The sequence below is a fragment of the Amblyomma mixtum genome, chromosome 1 (genome assembly GCF_055824585.1).
Source record: "Amblyomma mixtum isolate Tamu chromosome 1, ASM5582458v1, whole genome shotgun sequence".
NCBI classification, from domain to species: Eukaryota; Metazoa; Arthropoda; class Arachnida; order Ixodida; family Ixodidae; genus Amblyomma; species Amblyomma mixtum.
This window is the reverse complement of record NC_143012.1, coordinates 91,744,784-91,762,581: the sequence shown is the minus strand read 5'-3', so window position 1 is coordinate 91,762,581 and position 17,798 is coordinate 91,744,784. Positions and strand designations below refer to the sequence as shown.

Sequence of the window (17,798 nt, the reverse complement as noted above, 5' to 3'; positions counted from 1 at the left end):
GAGTTAACACTCTTAACATAGGTAGCCGGTTCAAATCCCTGCCGTGAGCTAGACTCTAACTTAACTAGTAGGTTTATGCTGCATGAAACGCTGAGAAAAAAAGAGCCGACGCTAAAGCAGCGATCTAACATCGAGAGTTAGCAATCTTAACATAGGTTGCCGCTTCGAATCCCTGCCATGAGCTAGACTCTAACTTAACCAGTACATTTATGCTGCATGAAACGCTGAATGGCATGACACCATCCAGAACATTTCACGGCAAACAGTTGAGCTACAATGTTCATATGAAGATTCGTAAAGACATGGAATTGGGGGTACACAGGCTGCCGGTTCGAATCCCTGCCGCGAGCTAGGCTCTAACTTGACTATTAAGTTTATGCTGCACGAAACGCTGAATTGTGTGGCACCATCTGGAACATTCTGCGGCAAACAGTTGGCCCACAAATTTTACACGAAAGTCGGGACTAAGTGACCCGACTTGGACGCCTGCCATACAGAGATATATAACTGCATCTACATAGTTTAGATTCAAGTTGTGGTGCTCAGGCATCATGCTGCCGCCTGTTATAATTTTATTCCATTATGTAACCACCTCGGTTACCATGGCAACCTGGGATACAATGTCATTACGATGGAAGCCGCCATCTTGGATTCTTTCTGCGGAATCAGCATAACTCAGAGGTTCTAAACACTACCAGAAGAGCTAACGCTCTGAAAAGAAAAAAAGTTTGACACTTGCTTGTAACATGGTGGATATATCACGGGGTTCGTTCCAGTGCCTTGCAGCCAATGACAGCACGTGAGAGGGGTGCTTGCATCTCTTCTCAGGCGGTGAGTGAGGAGGACAGCGATTGGCGGGTGAAACGGTGGCAAAGTTCTAAGAAATTCGCAACTTTCCAAGACAGAAGCTTTAAAGCTCCTCCATCTGTCTGTGTTCTTTTGCCGCTTTCCAAAGATGAATACATCACTAACTAGCCTAACCTGTCACATCAGTGAACACCGAGACCAATCATTTTTTGCAACTGCGGTGTCCTTTCCAATGAGAGAACCCAGAACTCTCTTGGAGCTGCTATAGTGACATCGTTTCAGTTGCTACTGAATGCACACTACAAGAGATTAAAGGGAAACTGCATAGGTTTAGGAATCAACGAGCTTAAGAGGGTCGAATGTGCGAAACTCGCAGGTAAAGCATGCGAAGTCTTTTCGGGCTAGCACTTAAAATAGTGAAGTAATCGCCGATTAAAATCCGGACACCCTTCAAGCTTCTCCACAGCGCACAATGCCAAGTCGGGGGCGCATGATGACGTCATCGAAGGTATAAGTAGATTCCCAACGCACAAACGCCTGCTTTGAAGGAAAAAAACCAACGCCACCAAAGGCAAACCCTACCGAGAGTTGTTTGGCAGCGTCTAACGAGTAAAGGAAGGGTGTGGCCGACGACAGCGGTAATTAGAAATCATACCTTTCATGACGTCACGCTGAATTTCTCTGCACTTCTCCGATGCATTGAGGAGAAGCGCAAAATTCAATCGTCGATTAAATCACTATCTTAAATGCTAGTGCAAAAACACTTGGCATGCTTTACCTGCAGCCTATATAGATTTGAATCCTTGAATATCGCGAAATTCGCAAAAAAGTGCTGCAGTTGCCCTTTAAGCACGACACCTCAGTTTAAAACTGAGCCCAAACTCACTTGATGAGGTTCTCGACAGATTTCTCCTTGACCTTGATATCTGCAATGGGACCACACAAAGCAAAGTTGAGTCAGCATGGCTGTCATTCTTCACTCATGTCACTTAAGTGAGGAATGCATGTGGCTACATCATCCAAAACAAAGGATACTGACGTAAAGGGCAGTAATGGGAAGTCTGAAGAAAGGCTAGGTCGCGTATGTGCATTGGGTGACAATAGTGTGCCTTTCTTCTTTAGTCTTACCAATGCGTTTGGACACCATACTGGCTCTGCGTGCAGTTACATAAAACTGCCACTGTCAATCAGACAACGCTGGCCATGCTGACAACGTTAATTACAGTATAACCTCGTTAATCTCAAGTCATTGGGACCGCAAAAAATACTAGAATTAAACGGGTGCTCAAATTAACTAAGCAAAGCAAAAAAAAAAAACCTAGGCAAAAAATTTCGTTATGATATCACGCTATCTTCATTGGCTGAACTTCGTGGTTACTGCATATTCCCACATAAAAGCTGACCCCTAACTTGTAGCTTTGCCAGCAAAAAGAAAGTAACTCAAAATACAAGTGAACGCATACAGCTGTCAATCAGTCAATGCTGACCATGCTGACAACTTTAAGTACAGTAAAAACTCGTTAATTTGAAGTCATTGGGACCATGAAAAATATTTGAATTAAACGGTATTCAAATTAACCAAGCAAAGCAAAAAAAAAGGACCCAGGCAAAAAATTTCGTAATGAGATCATGCTGCGTATATCGAATTAACTTTGCGATTACCGCATATTCCCATATAAAAGTTGACCCCCAACTTGTAACCTTTGCCAGCAAAAAAAAAAATTGAACTCAAAATATGAGTGAATGCATACAGCCCCAACACCATTTCGTCCCGCTGCCGCACTTTGTGCTGTAGTTTCCTCTAGGATGGCATCACAATGCAGGCTCCTCAAAGGTATAAATGTGTAACAATGCCATCACAAGACCGTAGCCTGCAACCAATGAAGATGAAATGCAAAAAAACGGCAAAGACCAGACAGGGCATGGAGGAACTCATCTTCTTGTGTAAACACAGTGCAAAAATGAATGAAAGCCAGTTTGCCCTGTCTAATCAAGTGCCCCCACATGGTCTCCAAAACATTTTTTTTTTTAGTGGAGGGCAGGACTTCGAGTTTGTTTCCATTATTTATTCCATGCTTTCAAAAAAATTTGTAAAATACATTTTTTATTCTGCACTGTTCAAAGTTGCATCAAAACGAAATGGCCAGCCTTATAAGGATGCACACGTGACTAGTCACTGACTGAATTAAAGACGTTCCCGCATAGTCTCTTTCAGTTCTGGTAATCATGCTCATGAATAGCAGTGAGTCAATCAATGACTTCTGTTGGGAGAACACTGAAAAGAAAAAATTCAGGGGGCACTTTGGCTCTCTAAAGTGCTGCAAGGCGAAAGCCTTTCGTGGCGCACTGTTTGGCATTGACTTCTGCGAGACTGTTTGTGCTGTACTAGGGCTTTATTTGACTACACACTTCGACTACACATTACAACTACACACTTTGACTGCCGACTTTGACTGCTTCTTTAGCACGACTCTCCCTCTGCTTCGATGAGTTCGGTTGTATCCATGGCTCTGTTCACAGTAATGAGGTATGTAATGTGGTCACCCACGGACCCCTTGCTCCCACTGTCGGAGCGGACGACAACTATTTTTTATTAGTTGTCGTCTGCTCCAACAGGGGGCGTAGGCATCCATGGGTGACCTCATTACTGTGAATCCGCGCACTCTGACGTCACAACCATTCCGACCAACCGAAATGCGTGACACCTCTGTCGACAACGATGAGGCATTAAAGGCTTTCGCCTTAAAAGTCTTTAGACAAGCTACAAAGCCGACTAGCTCAGCCACAGTGTGCTTACATTAATAACGTCCTAGAACTGAAGCGCTGGTCAGAAATCTGGTGTAAGCACAAGCAGTTCTAGACTTGGGGGGGGGGGGGCACTGCTCACTCTGCTGAAATACTGGGGGAAACCCCCCCCCCCCTTTTCTTTCAACATCCCAGCCCCAATGACTGCACTCCGTACATGGTCCTCACCCAGTAGGCACAGAGTGTGCAGTCCCCGCTGGCGGTTGGCAGCAATCTTGTCGTAGTAGCTGTGTGGACGCCAGGTGTCTGTCCACATGACGATGGAAACCGTCTCGCCAAAGCTGTACAGCTGCAGCAAAAAGACGTGCCCAGCTTTGACCACAGTAAAGCCACTGCAGAAACCTCAACAAGCTAAACTACAGATGAAGGGCAGACACCTCAGAGCATTAAGGCTTAAACACTCCATTGGTAGCCGTCCCTCACCATGATTGACAGTGCTTCATCATCAACATCAGCCTGACTACGCCCACTGCAGAGCAAAGGCCTCTCCCATGTCTCTCCAATTCACCCTGTCCTTCGCCAGTTGCGGCCACCGTACCCCCGCAAACACCTTAATCTCATCCGCCCACCTAACTGTCTGCCGACCCCTGCTACGTTTGCCTTCTCTAGGAATCCACTCCGTTACCCTTAAGGACCAGCGGTTGTCTTGCCTTGACAATGCTTGCCCTCATGCTTATGGAAGCACAATGAGTTCTATACTACTGAAAAAAGAAATGTTTTTGTGACAAGTGCTGTTCATGGCTACTTACGCTAGCCCTCGAAGTATGAGTGAAATATAAAGTGCAAGAAAAGAGAACCTTCTTTCGACATGCCAATCCAGGTAAAAAAAAAAACACTGGGTCCAACTGGGCAATCCAACTTGAACCTAATGAACTGAATTGGTCAGCAAATTGGACTGATGAATCCAAGTGGTTGGATTCATGAGTTTCCTCACTTCCAGTTGGGCAGTCTCCAACTGGGAGGTCCAATAGGACTGTACAATTGGGCAATACAATTCAGGCTTCCAAATGGAAGCTCCCATTGGAATGTGCCCAATTTGAAGCGAATATTTTCATAACTGAGATCTGCATACTGCTCTGCACCAGTTTTATGCTACTGGGAAGAGAAATATTTTTATGACAAGTGCTGTTATGCCTAATTACACTAGTCCTTGAAGTATGAGTGAAACATAAAGAGAATCTTCTTTCGAAAAAAAAAACTGCTGGGTCCAACTGGGCAATCCAACTTGAACCTAATGAACTGAAAGGGTTAGGCAATTGGACTGATGAATCCAAGTGGTTGGATTCAATAGTTTCCTCACTTCCAGTTGGGCAGTCTCCAACTGGGAGGTCCAATTCGGCAATGCAATTCAGGCTTCCAATTGGAAGCTCCCATTGGAATGTGCCCAACTGGAAGCAAATGATTTCCATCACTGAGATCTGCATACTGCTCTGTACGAGTACAGAACAGCTGTAAATGGCTCCAGCTAACAGTCCTGTGATGTGCTGCGTCTTTCTGCCTTTCCTTCGCCACTGTCAAGAGCATCATCGAGCTGGCTTCCCAACAAATGCACAGTTGTCCCGAGGCCTGTGCCATGCATGTCTTAACAGAAGCTATGATGATAGTTGCACGGGCACCTAAAATATTGTGCGTTCATGCCGGCATGACTGTTAGCAAGAGAGCACAGAAAAATTCAGAAAGAGCCATGTTTGGCTGTTAGGAGTTTGACACAGGCACTCTGCCTTACCTGTATATCTCGATGCATTGATGTGTTTGTTTGCCACATTTGAACTGTGACGCTGTAATGCTTCCAGCCATGGCTTAAGAGCACTATTACACAATTTTCTGATATCACCTTCAAATCGGTTTAGTCCATGACTTTGACTCAGATCCCTGCCTTTGCATATCTTTCATGACTACGACTGGAAATAGTACTGAACAACGTACTGTGACTTCTCTTTGCAGTGCTCTGTGTATGAGGGTCATGCGGCCACGCCGGGTGCCTTTTGCCTCAGTTACCTTGGCAGATAATAGTATATTATAAAATGCCTGGTTTGGTTTATTGGGGTTTAACGTCCCAAAGCGACTCAGGCTATGGGGGACGCCGTAGTGAAGGGCTCCGGAATAATTTCGACCACCTGGGGTTCTTTAACGTGCACTGACATCGCACAGTACACGGGCCTCCAGAATTTCTCCTCAAATCGAAATTCAACCCTCGCGGCCGGGATCGAACCTGCATCTTTCGAGTCAGCAGCTGAGCGCCATAACCACAGAGCCACCGCAGCGGGGACCCTAAAACAAACGTGTATGTAAGGACATTCTACTGAGATAAATTACCCTCACCCAATTTCATGCTGAGCACAGAGAAGACCTGCAGGAGAGCAAAACCCACCTGCAGCCCACAGCAGCCAACCGCGGTCAGGATCGAAGCATTGTGGATGATGCTGGTCCGGACGCCCTGCTCGTGCGCTCGGAGCATCAAGTCCGAGTGCGTCGTGGCACTGCGTGCAATGAACAGAGCTGCTCCAGACTCCGCAACATGCTCAGGAATGCACAGTGACAGCCACTGGGTCAGCATCAACATCATCATCACCAGCCGGACTACGCCCACTGCAGGGCAAAGGCCTCTCCCATGTCCCTCCAATTAACCCTCTCCTTCGCCAGCTGCGGCCACCGTATCCCCACAAACTTCCTAATCTCATCCGCCCACCTAACTTTCTGCCGTCCCCTGCTACGCTTGCCTTCTCTTGGAATCCACTCCGTCACCCTTAAGGACCAGCGGTTCTCTTGCCTTCGCATTACATGCCCTGCCCAAGCCCACTACTTCCTCTTGACTTCAACTAGGATGTCATCAACCAGCATTCGTTCCCTGATCCGCCCCACCTTCTTCCTGTCCCTTAACGTTCTGAACATGCAGCGCTGACAGATGAGGGACGAAGGAGAGACAAGACACACAGGGCGCTGACTTGTGTGTGTCCTGTCTCTCCTTCGTCCCTCGTCTGCCAGCGCTGCATGTTCAGGATGTCAAACCAACTTGCCTGCCCTTAACGTTACACCCAACATTTTCTTTTCCATAGCTGGCTGCACTGTCGTCAATTTAACTTAAAACAGTGCACAGGGACAGGACACAGTCGAGAAACACACAGACACAGCACTGGCTGACAACTGAGGAATTTACTGCCTTGCTTGCAATAAATACAGAAAGTATCGTCGAAAAATACAAAGAAAGCCTTGAAATCGTCATTTTGTCACTTCTGTCATCATTGCTTGTCCAGATAACCCATTTATTTTTTCGTCAACGTCAGTGATGGTGTGCTTACGCCGCTTATGGAACACGTCGGCAACATCGAAAAAGGATATGGCAGCAAGCTAGCGGGACACGTGTCGGACTGCGAATGCATTCCACACTTTCGACGCTGCAAGATTCTGAGAAGATACCCCCGAAAGCTCATGCGAGAGATATACGAGGCGTTCATCATTCAGAAGAATCGTTCCACCTGCGTAAGCACACCATCACTAACGTTGACGAAAAAAGAAATGGGTTATCTGGACAAGCAATGATGACAGAAGTGACAAAATGACGATTTCAAGGCTTTCTTTGTATTTTTAGATGATACTTTCTGTATTTATTGCAAGCAAAGCAGTAAATTCATCAGTTGTCAGTCAGTGCTGTGCCTTTGTGTTTCTCGACTGTGTCCTGTCCCTGCGCACTGTTTTAAGTTGAAAAATGAACCAACTGGCCCCGCTACTTCCCATGATGCGTCAATTTAAGCTGAACCCTTTTCATTAGCCTCGATAATTCTGCCCCACTTAAGTACTGGGCAACTGTTCCCAATCGGGTATTGCACACAGAGTTGCTGTCACCTCAGGAGTGCTGCAAAGATCGGCTCTGGGGGCCACTTCAGCTTTCGATTTTTTTTATCAGTTATTTTTTATGCATTAGCATTAGAACCCCCATGCCAGGAAAATACGTCCCTCAGTCTGAGACCTCGGCTAGCACGCAGCAAAGTGGCGAGGGGGAAACCCCCTCTCCCTTTTCAAGAAGAGGCAGCTGGAAGATGAAGAGAGGGTGAGGGACAGTGGAGAAGGTGTACGGCACGTCACACAGTGACTGCTGAACTGTGTCGGCAGAGTGGAGCAGGGGTAAACGTGTCACAGGGTGACTAGACAGAGTGAATTACACCATCCGCTCGCACGGCCTGAACCCGTGAGCGGCAGCGGCTGCTCTGTCCGTGGGGAGCACTAATGCCAGTGCATACTCTGCTGCATCAGTCGCAGCGATCCTCTATAATTTTTTTTCCTTCCATGAGAATGTTCCCGAACGACTTTTTTTCATCACCATCAGCATAACCACATTCACTGCAGGGCAAAGGACTCACCCATGTCTCTCCAATTAACCCTGTCATTTGCTAGCCACGGCCACCATATTCCCGCAAACCTCTTAATCTCATCCGCCCACCTAACCTTCTGCCGCCCCCTGCTACGCTTGCCTTCTGTTGGAATCCACTCCGTTGCCCTTAAGGACCAGCGGTTATCTTGCCTTCGCATTGCATGCCCTGCCCAAGCCCATTTCTTCTGACTATACGCTTCATCTGTCGTCCTAACCTCACTATGCCTTATGATTTAATGCCCTGCTGGTTACTTGAACAGCACCGCAAGTTTAGTCTCCCTTTGGATTTTTAGTGGGTAGCACTTCTAGCAGCAATCACGGATTTCGCCAATGGCAGTCTGAAGCCTGGGCCCAGCGGTCTAAAACCTCTCGGTTTTGAGAAAAGGAAAGGGGCAAAACTAGTTAACTTTGTCCCTGGACACCTCAAGCACACCACGAACACCGACTAAAAGCTTGGTAATGCAGTGTTTTAGTTTGTTTGTTTGTTTGTTTTAGTGTTTTTGAAGAATAAGAATGGGGTAGAGCGCATATGGCAGATTCTCTCAGATCATGACTGGCAGTTTGCCAATATCCCTCAAGACAGAAGTATACAGAAGCTGTATCCTACCGGTACTCACCTATGGGGCAGAAACGTGGAGGCTAACAAAGAGGGCTCAGCTCAAGTTAAGGACAACGCAGCGAGCTATGGAAAGGAAAACAAGAGGTGTAACATTAATAGACCGGAAGCAGGCGGAGTGGGTGAGGGAACAAATGCGGGTTAATGACATCCTAGTAAGAAATCAAGAGGAAGAAATGGGCTTGGGCAGGGCATGTGATGCGAAGGCAAGATAACCACTGGTCCTCAAGGGTAACGGAGTGGATTCCAAGAGAAGGCAAACGTAGCAGGGGACGGCAGAAAGTTAGGTGGGCGGATGAGATTAAGAAATTTGCGGGAATACGGTGGCTGCAACTGGCACAGGACAGGGTTAATTGGAGAGACATGAGAGAGGCCTTTGCCCTGCAGTGGGCGTAGTCAGGCTGATGATGATGATGAATGGCACGCTTGAGGTGCCCACTGACAAAGTGAACTAGATATGCGCCTTTCCTTTTCTCAAAACCAAGAGAGGTTTTAAACAGCGAATAAGATTGTTTTACGTTTATGGAGGGTTTAACGTCCCAAAGCGACTCAGGCTATGAGGGACGCCGTAGAGGAGGGCTCTGGAAATTTCAACCACCTGGGGTTCTTTAACGTGCACTGACATTGCACAGTACATGGGCCTCTAGAATTTCACCTCCATCGAAATTCGACCACTACGGCCGGGATCAAACCCGCGTCTTTCGGGTCAGCAGCCGACATAATCTATATGCAACTTTGACGTCATAGAGGTGTTGACAAAATTCAATTATAAATTATTTAGCGGTCATCGGTGAATACCACGTGGCGATCCATGTACAGTAACACCTTACGCATCACTGCAAAGTGGAAAACATGACACCAAAATTAGGTTTCTATACTCCTTTAAACTTTTTTTTTCATTCTTTGCTTCTTTTCTTCTTTTTTTCTTGTGTATTTTGATACAGTCCACTCCACCTCAGCAATGCCCTTGGTCCCCGACAGCATGCAAATAAATTAATAAATAAATATAAGCAACAAATGTTCTGCCAACTGAGAGTTCAACACAGGTACGCAGCACTCGAATACTGATGGAGGAAATTTTCAAGGGAACATTTACACCTTCGATATAGACAGCCCTCCAAAGCATCCGAGCTCAAAATAAGTAATACCCCTGTCAAGCGGGCAAGTTAAAAGCACTTAAGGAGAGTGTACTTCGCTGTAAGTACACTTTCTCGCATCTAAACGACGTAAGTGAGTGTCACTCGCGGAAGAGTGCACTCTGCTAGGAGTGCGTTCACGGACCACACTTTGCTGGCCGAGTGCGTAGCCTCGACGCCAGCGGTTCCAATGGTACAAAATTTATAGTGCATAAAAAGTGCTTACAACTTTATTTTACGTGCTATAACACTGTTTTCAGAAAAAAGTTTGTTGGTTACAGCAACAAGCGGAGCAACAAAACAAGTAAACGTGATCAGATGCAACAACGCTGCTCGCCGCCATATTGTTTGTTGTCAAAATTATGGATAGTCTTGGCTGGACTTGGCTTTTCTTCTATTTTCATTGTTTTTTTATCGTTAAAAACTGTTGAACCTCATTTTATTTGCGCTATCACGCTAAGCAATCAAATATTATGAGTCTTTTTTTCTTTTCCATCGTCCTGTTCAGAAATTCCGCTCATTTTCTGTCGACATTGTTTTTTACTACGAGTGCACTTTTTTACTATGAGTGCACTTTGCTTTCCCGTTCAGCACTGCGTAGCCCAAAGTGTCACTGGGGATGCCGAAGTGCACTCCCCGTAAGTGCACTTAACTTGCCCGCTTGACAGGGGTATAAGTCTGCACAACTGCATTCACAAGTGCCTTGTTTGAAAGTGACAAATGCATAAACGTCCATATCAATGCAGGCAGCACAGCTATTCGGCTCTGCGAAAGAGGACAAAGACACTAGCGCCCTCTGTTGGTGCCAATGAGAAACCCATTCCACGAAGAGCACATACCCAAGTGGATCTCCAACGACAAGAAACGCCACATCTTCGTCCTTGGCAGCCTCCAGCACCGCAGCTGTAAGCAAACAACACCCTAATTATTATTACATCCTAAGAATTATTACATCCAGCTCGTTGATTACTAACGCGAGATCTTTACTCCATATGAACAATATCCTAACAGTTTCAGAGCTCATAAAATTTCATTTAGGTATATTGTTCTTCAGAATCATCAACAACCAATTACCAACAGTTGAGTTTTTATCTTCCACACTCACGAATTCCAACACTACCCGGTTTGCTTCTAACAACAATTTCCTCCTATCAAAAGTTCGTACTAACTATGGCAAGCAGACTGTTCAGTACTCATCGATTTCCCTATGGAACACCTTACCTTTGAATGTTAAAAACTCGCGTTCGGTATTTAATTTTAAACAGACCTTAAAACAATTCTTGATAGCAGACAGTTGACCATTAGTTTCTTTGTTTCTTTCTTTTTTTATCTTCCTTTTTTTCTTTTTCTTTGTAGTCTGTGTTCCTTAGTTTGCGTTCTTTGTCTACAAATGTTTGTATTGTGTCTTAATTTGGTACCATCTTTCATTCTTAAAATGCTGCGCTTAATTTACTTAACTCAATGTTATTATGAACAGGAGGTCCCCTTTCAGTCATTTGACTATGGGACCTCCGTCTGCATATCATTGTACACTGCTCAAATGATTGACTAATAAAAAATTTTGATTCTTATTTTGATTCTGATTCTTATTCACAGTCTTCGCAAAGTGAAGGAGCAGGTATGCCTTCAAGCTGCAGCAGCGCCCCCAGTTACGCATAAGAGTGGGAAAACACTTCCTTCAGAAAGCTGACGCAAAGCAATGCACACACCTCCACATATGCTTCATCAGTAGCAACGTGTTGGCATAATGTACTGCATTCTGGAAGCCAGTACAAAGCTATGCTAAGCCTGTTATCCTTCAATGGCTATGCACAATTTACTTCCTCACTTTTAAAGGAAGATATCTGCCATGCCACACAACACTCCTTAAAGGGGCTGTGAAACACTGCTTGGGGAGATACCGGCTATGCTTCAGGTGGATTCTTTATGTGACACAGATGCTGGCTTAAAAAAAATTACAGGAATCGATGCACACAAACGGGAGTTATTCAATGAACAAATTTCAAAATACAAGCAAACAAAACGCTGCCCTCAACTCGATTTTGGCGGGGCTTCCCACTCCCATTTCGCTCTCCCAATGATGGCACCTGGCGCAACCAATCAAAATAGCCTGCCAGAGCACGTCGCGGAACTCTGCACTCCACGGTTGCCTGCTCTCTGCAACTCGTTCTTGCTCAGACTGGCAGCGTCGTTTCCATGCCAGAGCGCCCCTTGTGGTGTATTTTTATTTTACTTACTTTGCAGGGCTTTTATCTAAGACGAACAAGTTGTTTTTGTTGATCTAATATAAAACACCGACCGGTGACAGAATGTGTCTCTATTTATTCACACAAGTTGAAGTATATTTACTGTTTGTTCAATCATCAAGCTCGCGCCAGGTGATGTCATATCCGCTGCTAAAACCCGCCACTGTGTGGGGACACCATCAGAGCCATAAATTTGTTTTTGGGAGCACATTAAAATACTAAAAAATGGAATATAAGTGGCATTACCGACGCTAATAGTACCATTGTAACTCACTGTATGCGATCAACAGGCAAAACTGTCAACTAAGATTGTGTTTCTGGGCCCCTTTAAGTCATCTGCATCATGTCTACCTAGGCATACAAAACGCTTTGCTTCAGGGCACGGATATTCTGCACATGAAAAAGTGCTGCGAGAAGTGCACTGAAACCAAAAAAAATTTCTTGCCGCAGCGCCAAATTCAAACTTATGACGCCAAGACCAAAAATGACTCTGTGATCACAGTTCGTAAGCGAATGGAGCTGCTGCCTAGCCTCCGGGATCCGCTACAAAAAAGTGCCTAGGTTTTACCGCAGTTAGCTTGCGAATATGACCAGTGGTGGCAACAGCTGCATTTGAATATCTCCCCTTTTCTACGGGGCCAAGAAGAGAAAACACACAGACACAGGTGTTTGCTTCTTGGTCCCGTCTACTGCGCTGTTTTTATGCAAATAATGTACCAACTAGCCCGGCTTATTCCTCTCTTGGATCCCCTTTTCTAGCTTACAGAATCTCGTTTTTCAGTGAGCGCAGTCTTTGTGTCGCTAGAACGCGGTAGTCTATCAATACAGGCAAAATTCAATTCATCCCTTAAGGGGGGACGAGGGTCTTAAAGGGGCCCAGAAACACAACCTTAGTTGACTGTTTTGCCTGTTGATTGCATACAGTGCGTTACAATGGGGCTATTAGCGTCGGTAATATTGCGTATATTCCGTTTTTTAATATTTTAATGTCCTCCCCAAAACAAATTCATGGCTCTGATGGTGTCGCCACACAGTGGCGGGTTTTAGTAGCGGATATGACATCACCTGGCGCGAGCTTGATGATTGGACAAACAGTAAATATACTGCAAATTGTGTGAATAAATAGAGACACATTTTGTCACCTGTCTGCGTTTTATATTAGATCAACAAAAACAACTTGTTCGTCTTAGATAAAAGCCCTGCAAAGCAAGTAAAATAAAAACGCGCCACCAGGGGCTCTGGCATGGAAACGACGCTGCCAGTCTCAGCAAGAACGAGTTACAGAGAGCAGGCAACCATGGAGTGCAAACTTCCGCGACGTGCTCTGGCCAGGTGCCGTCATAGGGAGAGCGAAATAGGAGTGGGAAGCCCCGCCAAAATCGAGTTGAGGGCAGCGTTTTGTTTGCTTGTATTTTGAAATTTCTTCACTGAATAACTCCCGTCCCTGTGCATCGATCCCTGCAATTCTTTTTAAGTGGAGCATCTGGGTGGCATAAAGAACCCACCTGAAGAATAGCCGGTATCCCCCCAAGCAGCGTTTCGCAGCCCCTTTAAAACTAACTTTTTTTATTTATGGCTAGAATCTCATGAAATTTTGCACACAGATGCATTTTTCTCTTCTGATTCCAAATATGTAATCATAATTGAGCTGGTGGTCTTAAATCTTGAAAAGTCTAGAATGTAATAAGGTCATTTCTTACACAGCTTTAATGAACTTTCTCATTGCATTTTGTTGCTTTTAATTACATGAACTGATAGCCAGAGAGTTCCCATACCCGATGAATTCTTTGTTTTTCTCTAAAGGCATGCCATCTCGACATACTATGTCAAGAGTAAAAGGTCACAGTATTTGACACTGCAGCTCTTTGAGCTAATTGTAAATTGCTATTTATATGTGGCCTAAACAAAAAAAGTAAGAATGTCATTGGGTATGGGAATTCACTGGCTATCAATTCATGCAATTAAAAGCAACAAAATGCAATGAGAAAGTTCATTAAAGCTGCTTAAGAAATTGCCTAATCACACTCTAGAACTCAAGATAGCTTTTGATCTAAGACCACCAGCTCAATTATGACTACATATTCGGAATCAGAAGAGAAAAACTCATCTATGTGCAAAATTTCATGAGATTCTAGCCACAAATAAAAAGGTCAGTTTTAAGACCCTCGTAGCCCTTTAAATGCACGCAGCTTCTCATGCATGGTCAACGTGTTCGCTCATGGAATCCAAACTGCGAGCACAAACACCAGCACAGAGCCTGAAGCTCCACAATGGGCACTGTTGTGGAACCACCGCAGCCAATAAAAGTTGGCAGAGACACTCAAGACTGTTTGCATGTGAGAAGGCGTAAGCCGCTGCACACTTCGTGAACGCGGTCGCCGCACACTGCAGCACCTTCAGACTGACTAAATGCAACTCCACACTGCAATATGCAGTTGTGAAGCGGCAGCATTAGTACACAAGCTAGAACCCTTGGTGCACATGTTCATCCGTCTAGTAGGCATGCCTGAATGCATGTAGATAGATAGATAGATAGATAGAGAGAGGGGGGGGAAAGGCAGGGATGTTAACCAGAAAGGATTCCGGTTGGCTACCCTGCACAGGGGAAGGGCATGAGGGGAATTAAAGAGGAAAGAGAGAAGGAACGTGAAATAATCACAGTCTGTCAATCAAGGCAGTCTCTCTCAAAAAACAAAAGAGTGCCTTGTAAGCCTTGATGGCAGTCGACTGTTGTGGCCACGAACCGAGGATCTTTAGGTCACAGCTATTCAAAGCACCTTGTTGTACAAACAAAATCTGTCACAGGTACTTTTCCAAACACAGAGCGCCTTCACATGAAGCTTTATGCAATACAGCACACACTCTGGGAATTATCTTACAACTAACGTTTATCAAGGACGAGTCTGTCTGCAGTCAAGGTCAAATTGACCAAAACAGCAACCACGTGACCACACTATATAACTTAGCAACAGCGGGTGCGTAGCACTTCAGTTGATACCTATACTTTTGATCCGTTACATATGTGCCAGTATAGCGGCCATCGAAGTGGAACCCCCCCCTTGCACATTATTTGCATAAATTTGGGGACCACCCGTCTGACACAGAATGTTCCATGTAGAGTCAAATAACTTGGCATGTTCCTGAGGATAAAATTACTGATTGAGATGAAGCCCAAAATATGTGTGGGATTCGCAACGACGATCTTTCCATCCCCAAACCATGCATTCTGATGACCTTCAGACAGCCATTATGGCCAAACCGCTCATTGCGGGGGGTTCGGATGATGTCAAACGATTTGTCGTGTTGTGATGCACACATTCATAAAATCTATTAAGTGATATAACGAGGAAGTATACTGGATATAGCGAAGATCACAATAGTACTTCAAAATCTATGAGGTAGATGGCGCTGCTTGGTCTTAGAGGGTATGTTTCCGGAAAGGAAACATCCACGGATGTTTGAATTTGGTTTTCTCCACGTTTGCTGAGCACACCGACGTAAACGCTTGCAGCTCCGGTAACTAACGCTCTTAAGTCGAACACCGAGACAGTGTTGGCGGAGAATTTTTAGTCCAACGGGTGCATGTATAAAGAGGTTAATTGCTCGGATCTATACACAGACCACGACAGTCAAATCAAAACCATGCAGTGACACGAAAAATGTGCTTCAGTTGTCAAAAGACAAGCTCAAGTATTGCACGTACCACAGCCTTGCTCCACAAGTTCACGATCGGCCAAAATAAGCTGTTTTCCATAGAATTCCTCCTGCAACAAAAGCAACATTCACGTGTGAAACTGGTTGAACAAATAAATCACACACGTGGCAAGGGAAGACTTAGAGGCAACTCTCATTGGGTGCTGACGGTCCTACCTCTGCTAATGCAGAACTGGGTGATACAGAATTCTCCAACATTACTTGGTTTGGTTTGGTTTATGAGGTTTAACGTCCCAAAGCGACTCAGGCTATGAGAGATGCCGTAGTGAAGGGATTCGGAAATTTCGACCACCTGGGTATCTTTAACATGCACTGACATCGCACAGTACACAGGCCTCCAGAATTTCGCCTCCATCAAATTTCGACCGCCGCGGCCGGGATCGCACCCGCGTCTTTCGTGTCAGCAGCTGAACTCCGTAGCCACTGAGCAAACGCGGCGGCTACTCCAACATTACTTCACAGGTGGTAATCACACATCCTCTCAGACACAGGCTACGTAATGACTGGTGAGAAAATGGTTATGCGGTGTACACTAATGAAACTAAGCACTAGGAGGTCACAATTAGTAGAGCCAAGTACACAGATGCCAAAAAGTAAGGTAGTTTGCTTAAAAATGAGAAAACATAAGGGCTGCTAGACAATGATGAACTGAAATTGAACATTACAGCTCATTTCCACTTCCACACTCCACTTTTTTTTTGCAAACTAAGCAACCACACAGCTGCAGCTACCGGGCATTACCCTGCGGACGATAGCACTAAGCGGGCAGTGTTGATCAGGACCCATTGCTGCAAAGGTACCGCAGTGTCCTTTATAGTGTACTAAATTCGCTTAATAGAAGGAAAAAAACACGGAGTTCTGTCATAATGTAGGCAGCTTCAGTTGGGACTACTAGACGGTCACCACGACCGAGTATGGTTCGCATAGTCTGCAGCGTGGGCTCTTGATTCCACTTTTTGTGAACGCCGTATCTGACCACTTGCGGGGAAGCCACCTTGCTGTTGTCGGCCGTTTACCCATACGACAGCACTACAAAAGAAAAGCGCAAATTCACAGACAGACGTTCGATATTCGCAACAAGCTTCCGCTACTGCCGAGCTGTAGAACCGATGTTTCTCATCGGTTTAAAAGGCACGAAGCATGCCTTGAGTGAAATCGCCAACTTCTGGGCCTGATATCATGTCACACTGCAATGCTGGGAAAGCGGCTCGTACACAACGCTCCGGTGAAGTTCCATGCGGCGGTCACATAAACAATTCAGTCGATGGCGCTCACCAACTGCGCCTGGCCGACTGACAGCACCGACGTGTAGGATTCCAGGTACACCTTTGAACATCTTCGGACGATTTCCAGGCCTTTTACCGTTATATCGCGGACGTCTCCTAGGCCTAAGCCAATGAGATAAAGCATTTCAAGCTGCTTAACGCTACCGCGCAGAGAGAGAGCTTAGTACGCTCGGTAAACACAACTCAAATTCAACCACGTGCGGAAGCCCACACACAGGACCATGCAGACGGCCGATACCAGGGTTGCCGTTGGGAACATTTTAAAAGGAGCCAAAACCTGAGCTGCAAGTAGCCAAAGGTAGCCAAGCCGTTCAATCTTGGCGCCAAATTTGTAGCCAAATAGAACAGAAACGATATTGTGAATATCGCTGTTAACAAAGAACTTTTCTCTTTTTAAATCAATGCAAGAAACAGATAAAGAGCACAAGATTTTAGTCCTTTTTCTCACTCTTTAAGGCACAGGCACGTCGCAAATAGATGAATTATTAAATGTTATGTGCGTGTAGACAGTGTGATCTTGCGAGAGTGATTTTGTCACCCTCTAGCCAACAACCCAGTAGGACATTGAAGCTGTTTTAGCCTTGCAGCGGTAGATTGAACTTTATTCGTGTAATGACCGTAAGGCAGTGGAGCTTCATTTTGTTGCGCACCTTTTCTTTTAACAAGTTATCACAGGAGAACACTTGCTCAGCATCAGAGTTGGAAACTCAGTGACAAAATTTTGTGCCTAGTTGAGCCAGGTATTAAAAAGGCCATTCCCTGCAAGTGTATTTGTACGATCTGGCCATAAACTCAAACATGATGTCTGATCAAGTTCAG

At 45.3% G+C, this 17,798-nt stretch overlaps 1 protein-coding gene across 2 annotated transcripts in view; it reads right to left on the bottom strand.

Annotated features, from left to right (window-relative positions):
• Positions 1–17,209, bottom strand: part of Dph5 (diphthine methyl ester synthase) — a 35,741-nt gene extending 18,532 nt beyond the window's left edge. For both annotated transcript variants that reach the window (XM_089554512.1, XM_089554519.1), the window contains exons 1-6: positions 16,969–17,209; positions 15,683–15,743; positions 10,573–10,636; positions 5,984–6,092; positions 3,781–3,901; positions 1,694–1,733 (exon numbers count right to left, since the gene is read on the bottom strand). In XM_089554512.1, coding sequence (XP_089410638.1) covers positions 1,694–1,733; positions 3,781–3,901; positions 5,984–6,092; positions 10,573–10,636; positions 15,683–15,743; positions 16,969–17,103 — 530 coding nt within the window. In that variant the 5' untranslated portion in view covers positions 17,104–17,209. The remainder of the gene's footprint in view (positions 1–1,693; positions 1,734–3,780; positions 3,902–5,983; positions 6,093–10,572; positions 10,637–15,682; positions 15,744–16,968) is intronic.
• Positions 17,210–17,798: the final 589 nt, after the last annotated feature.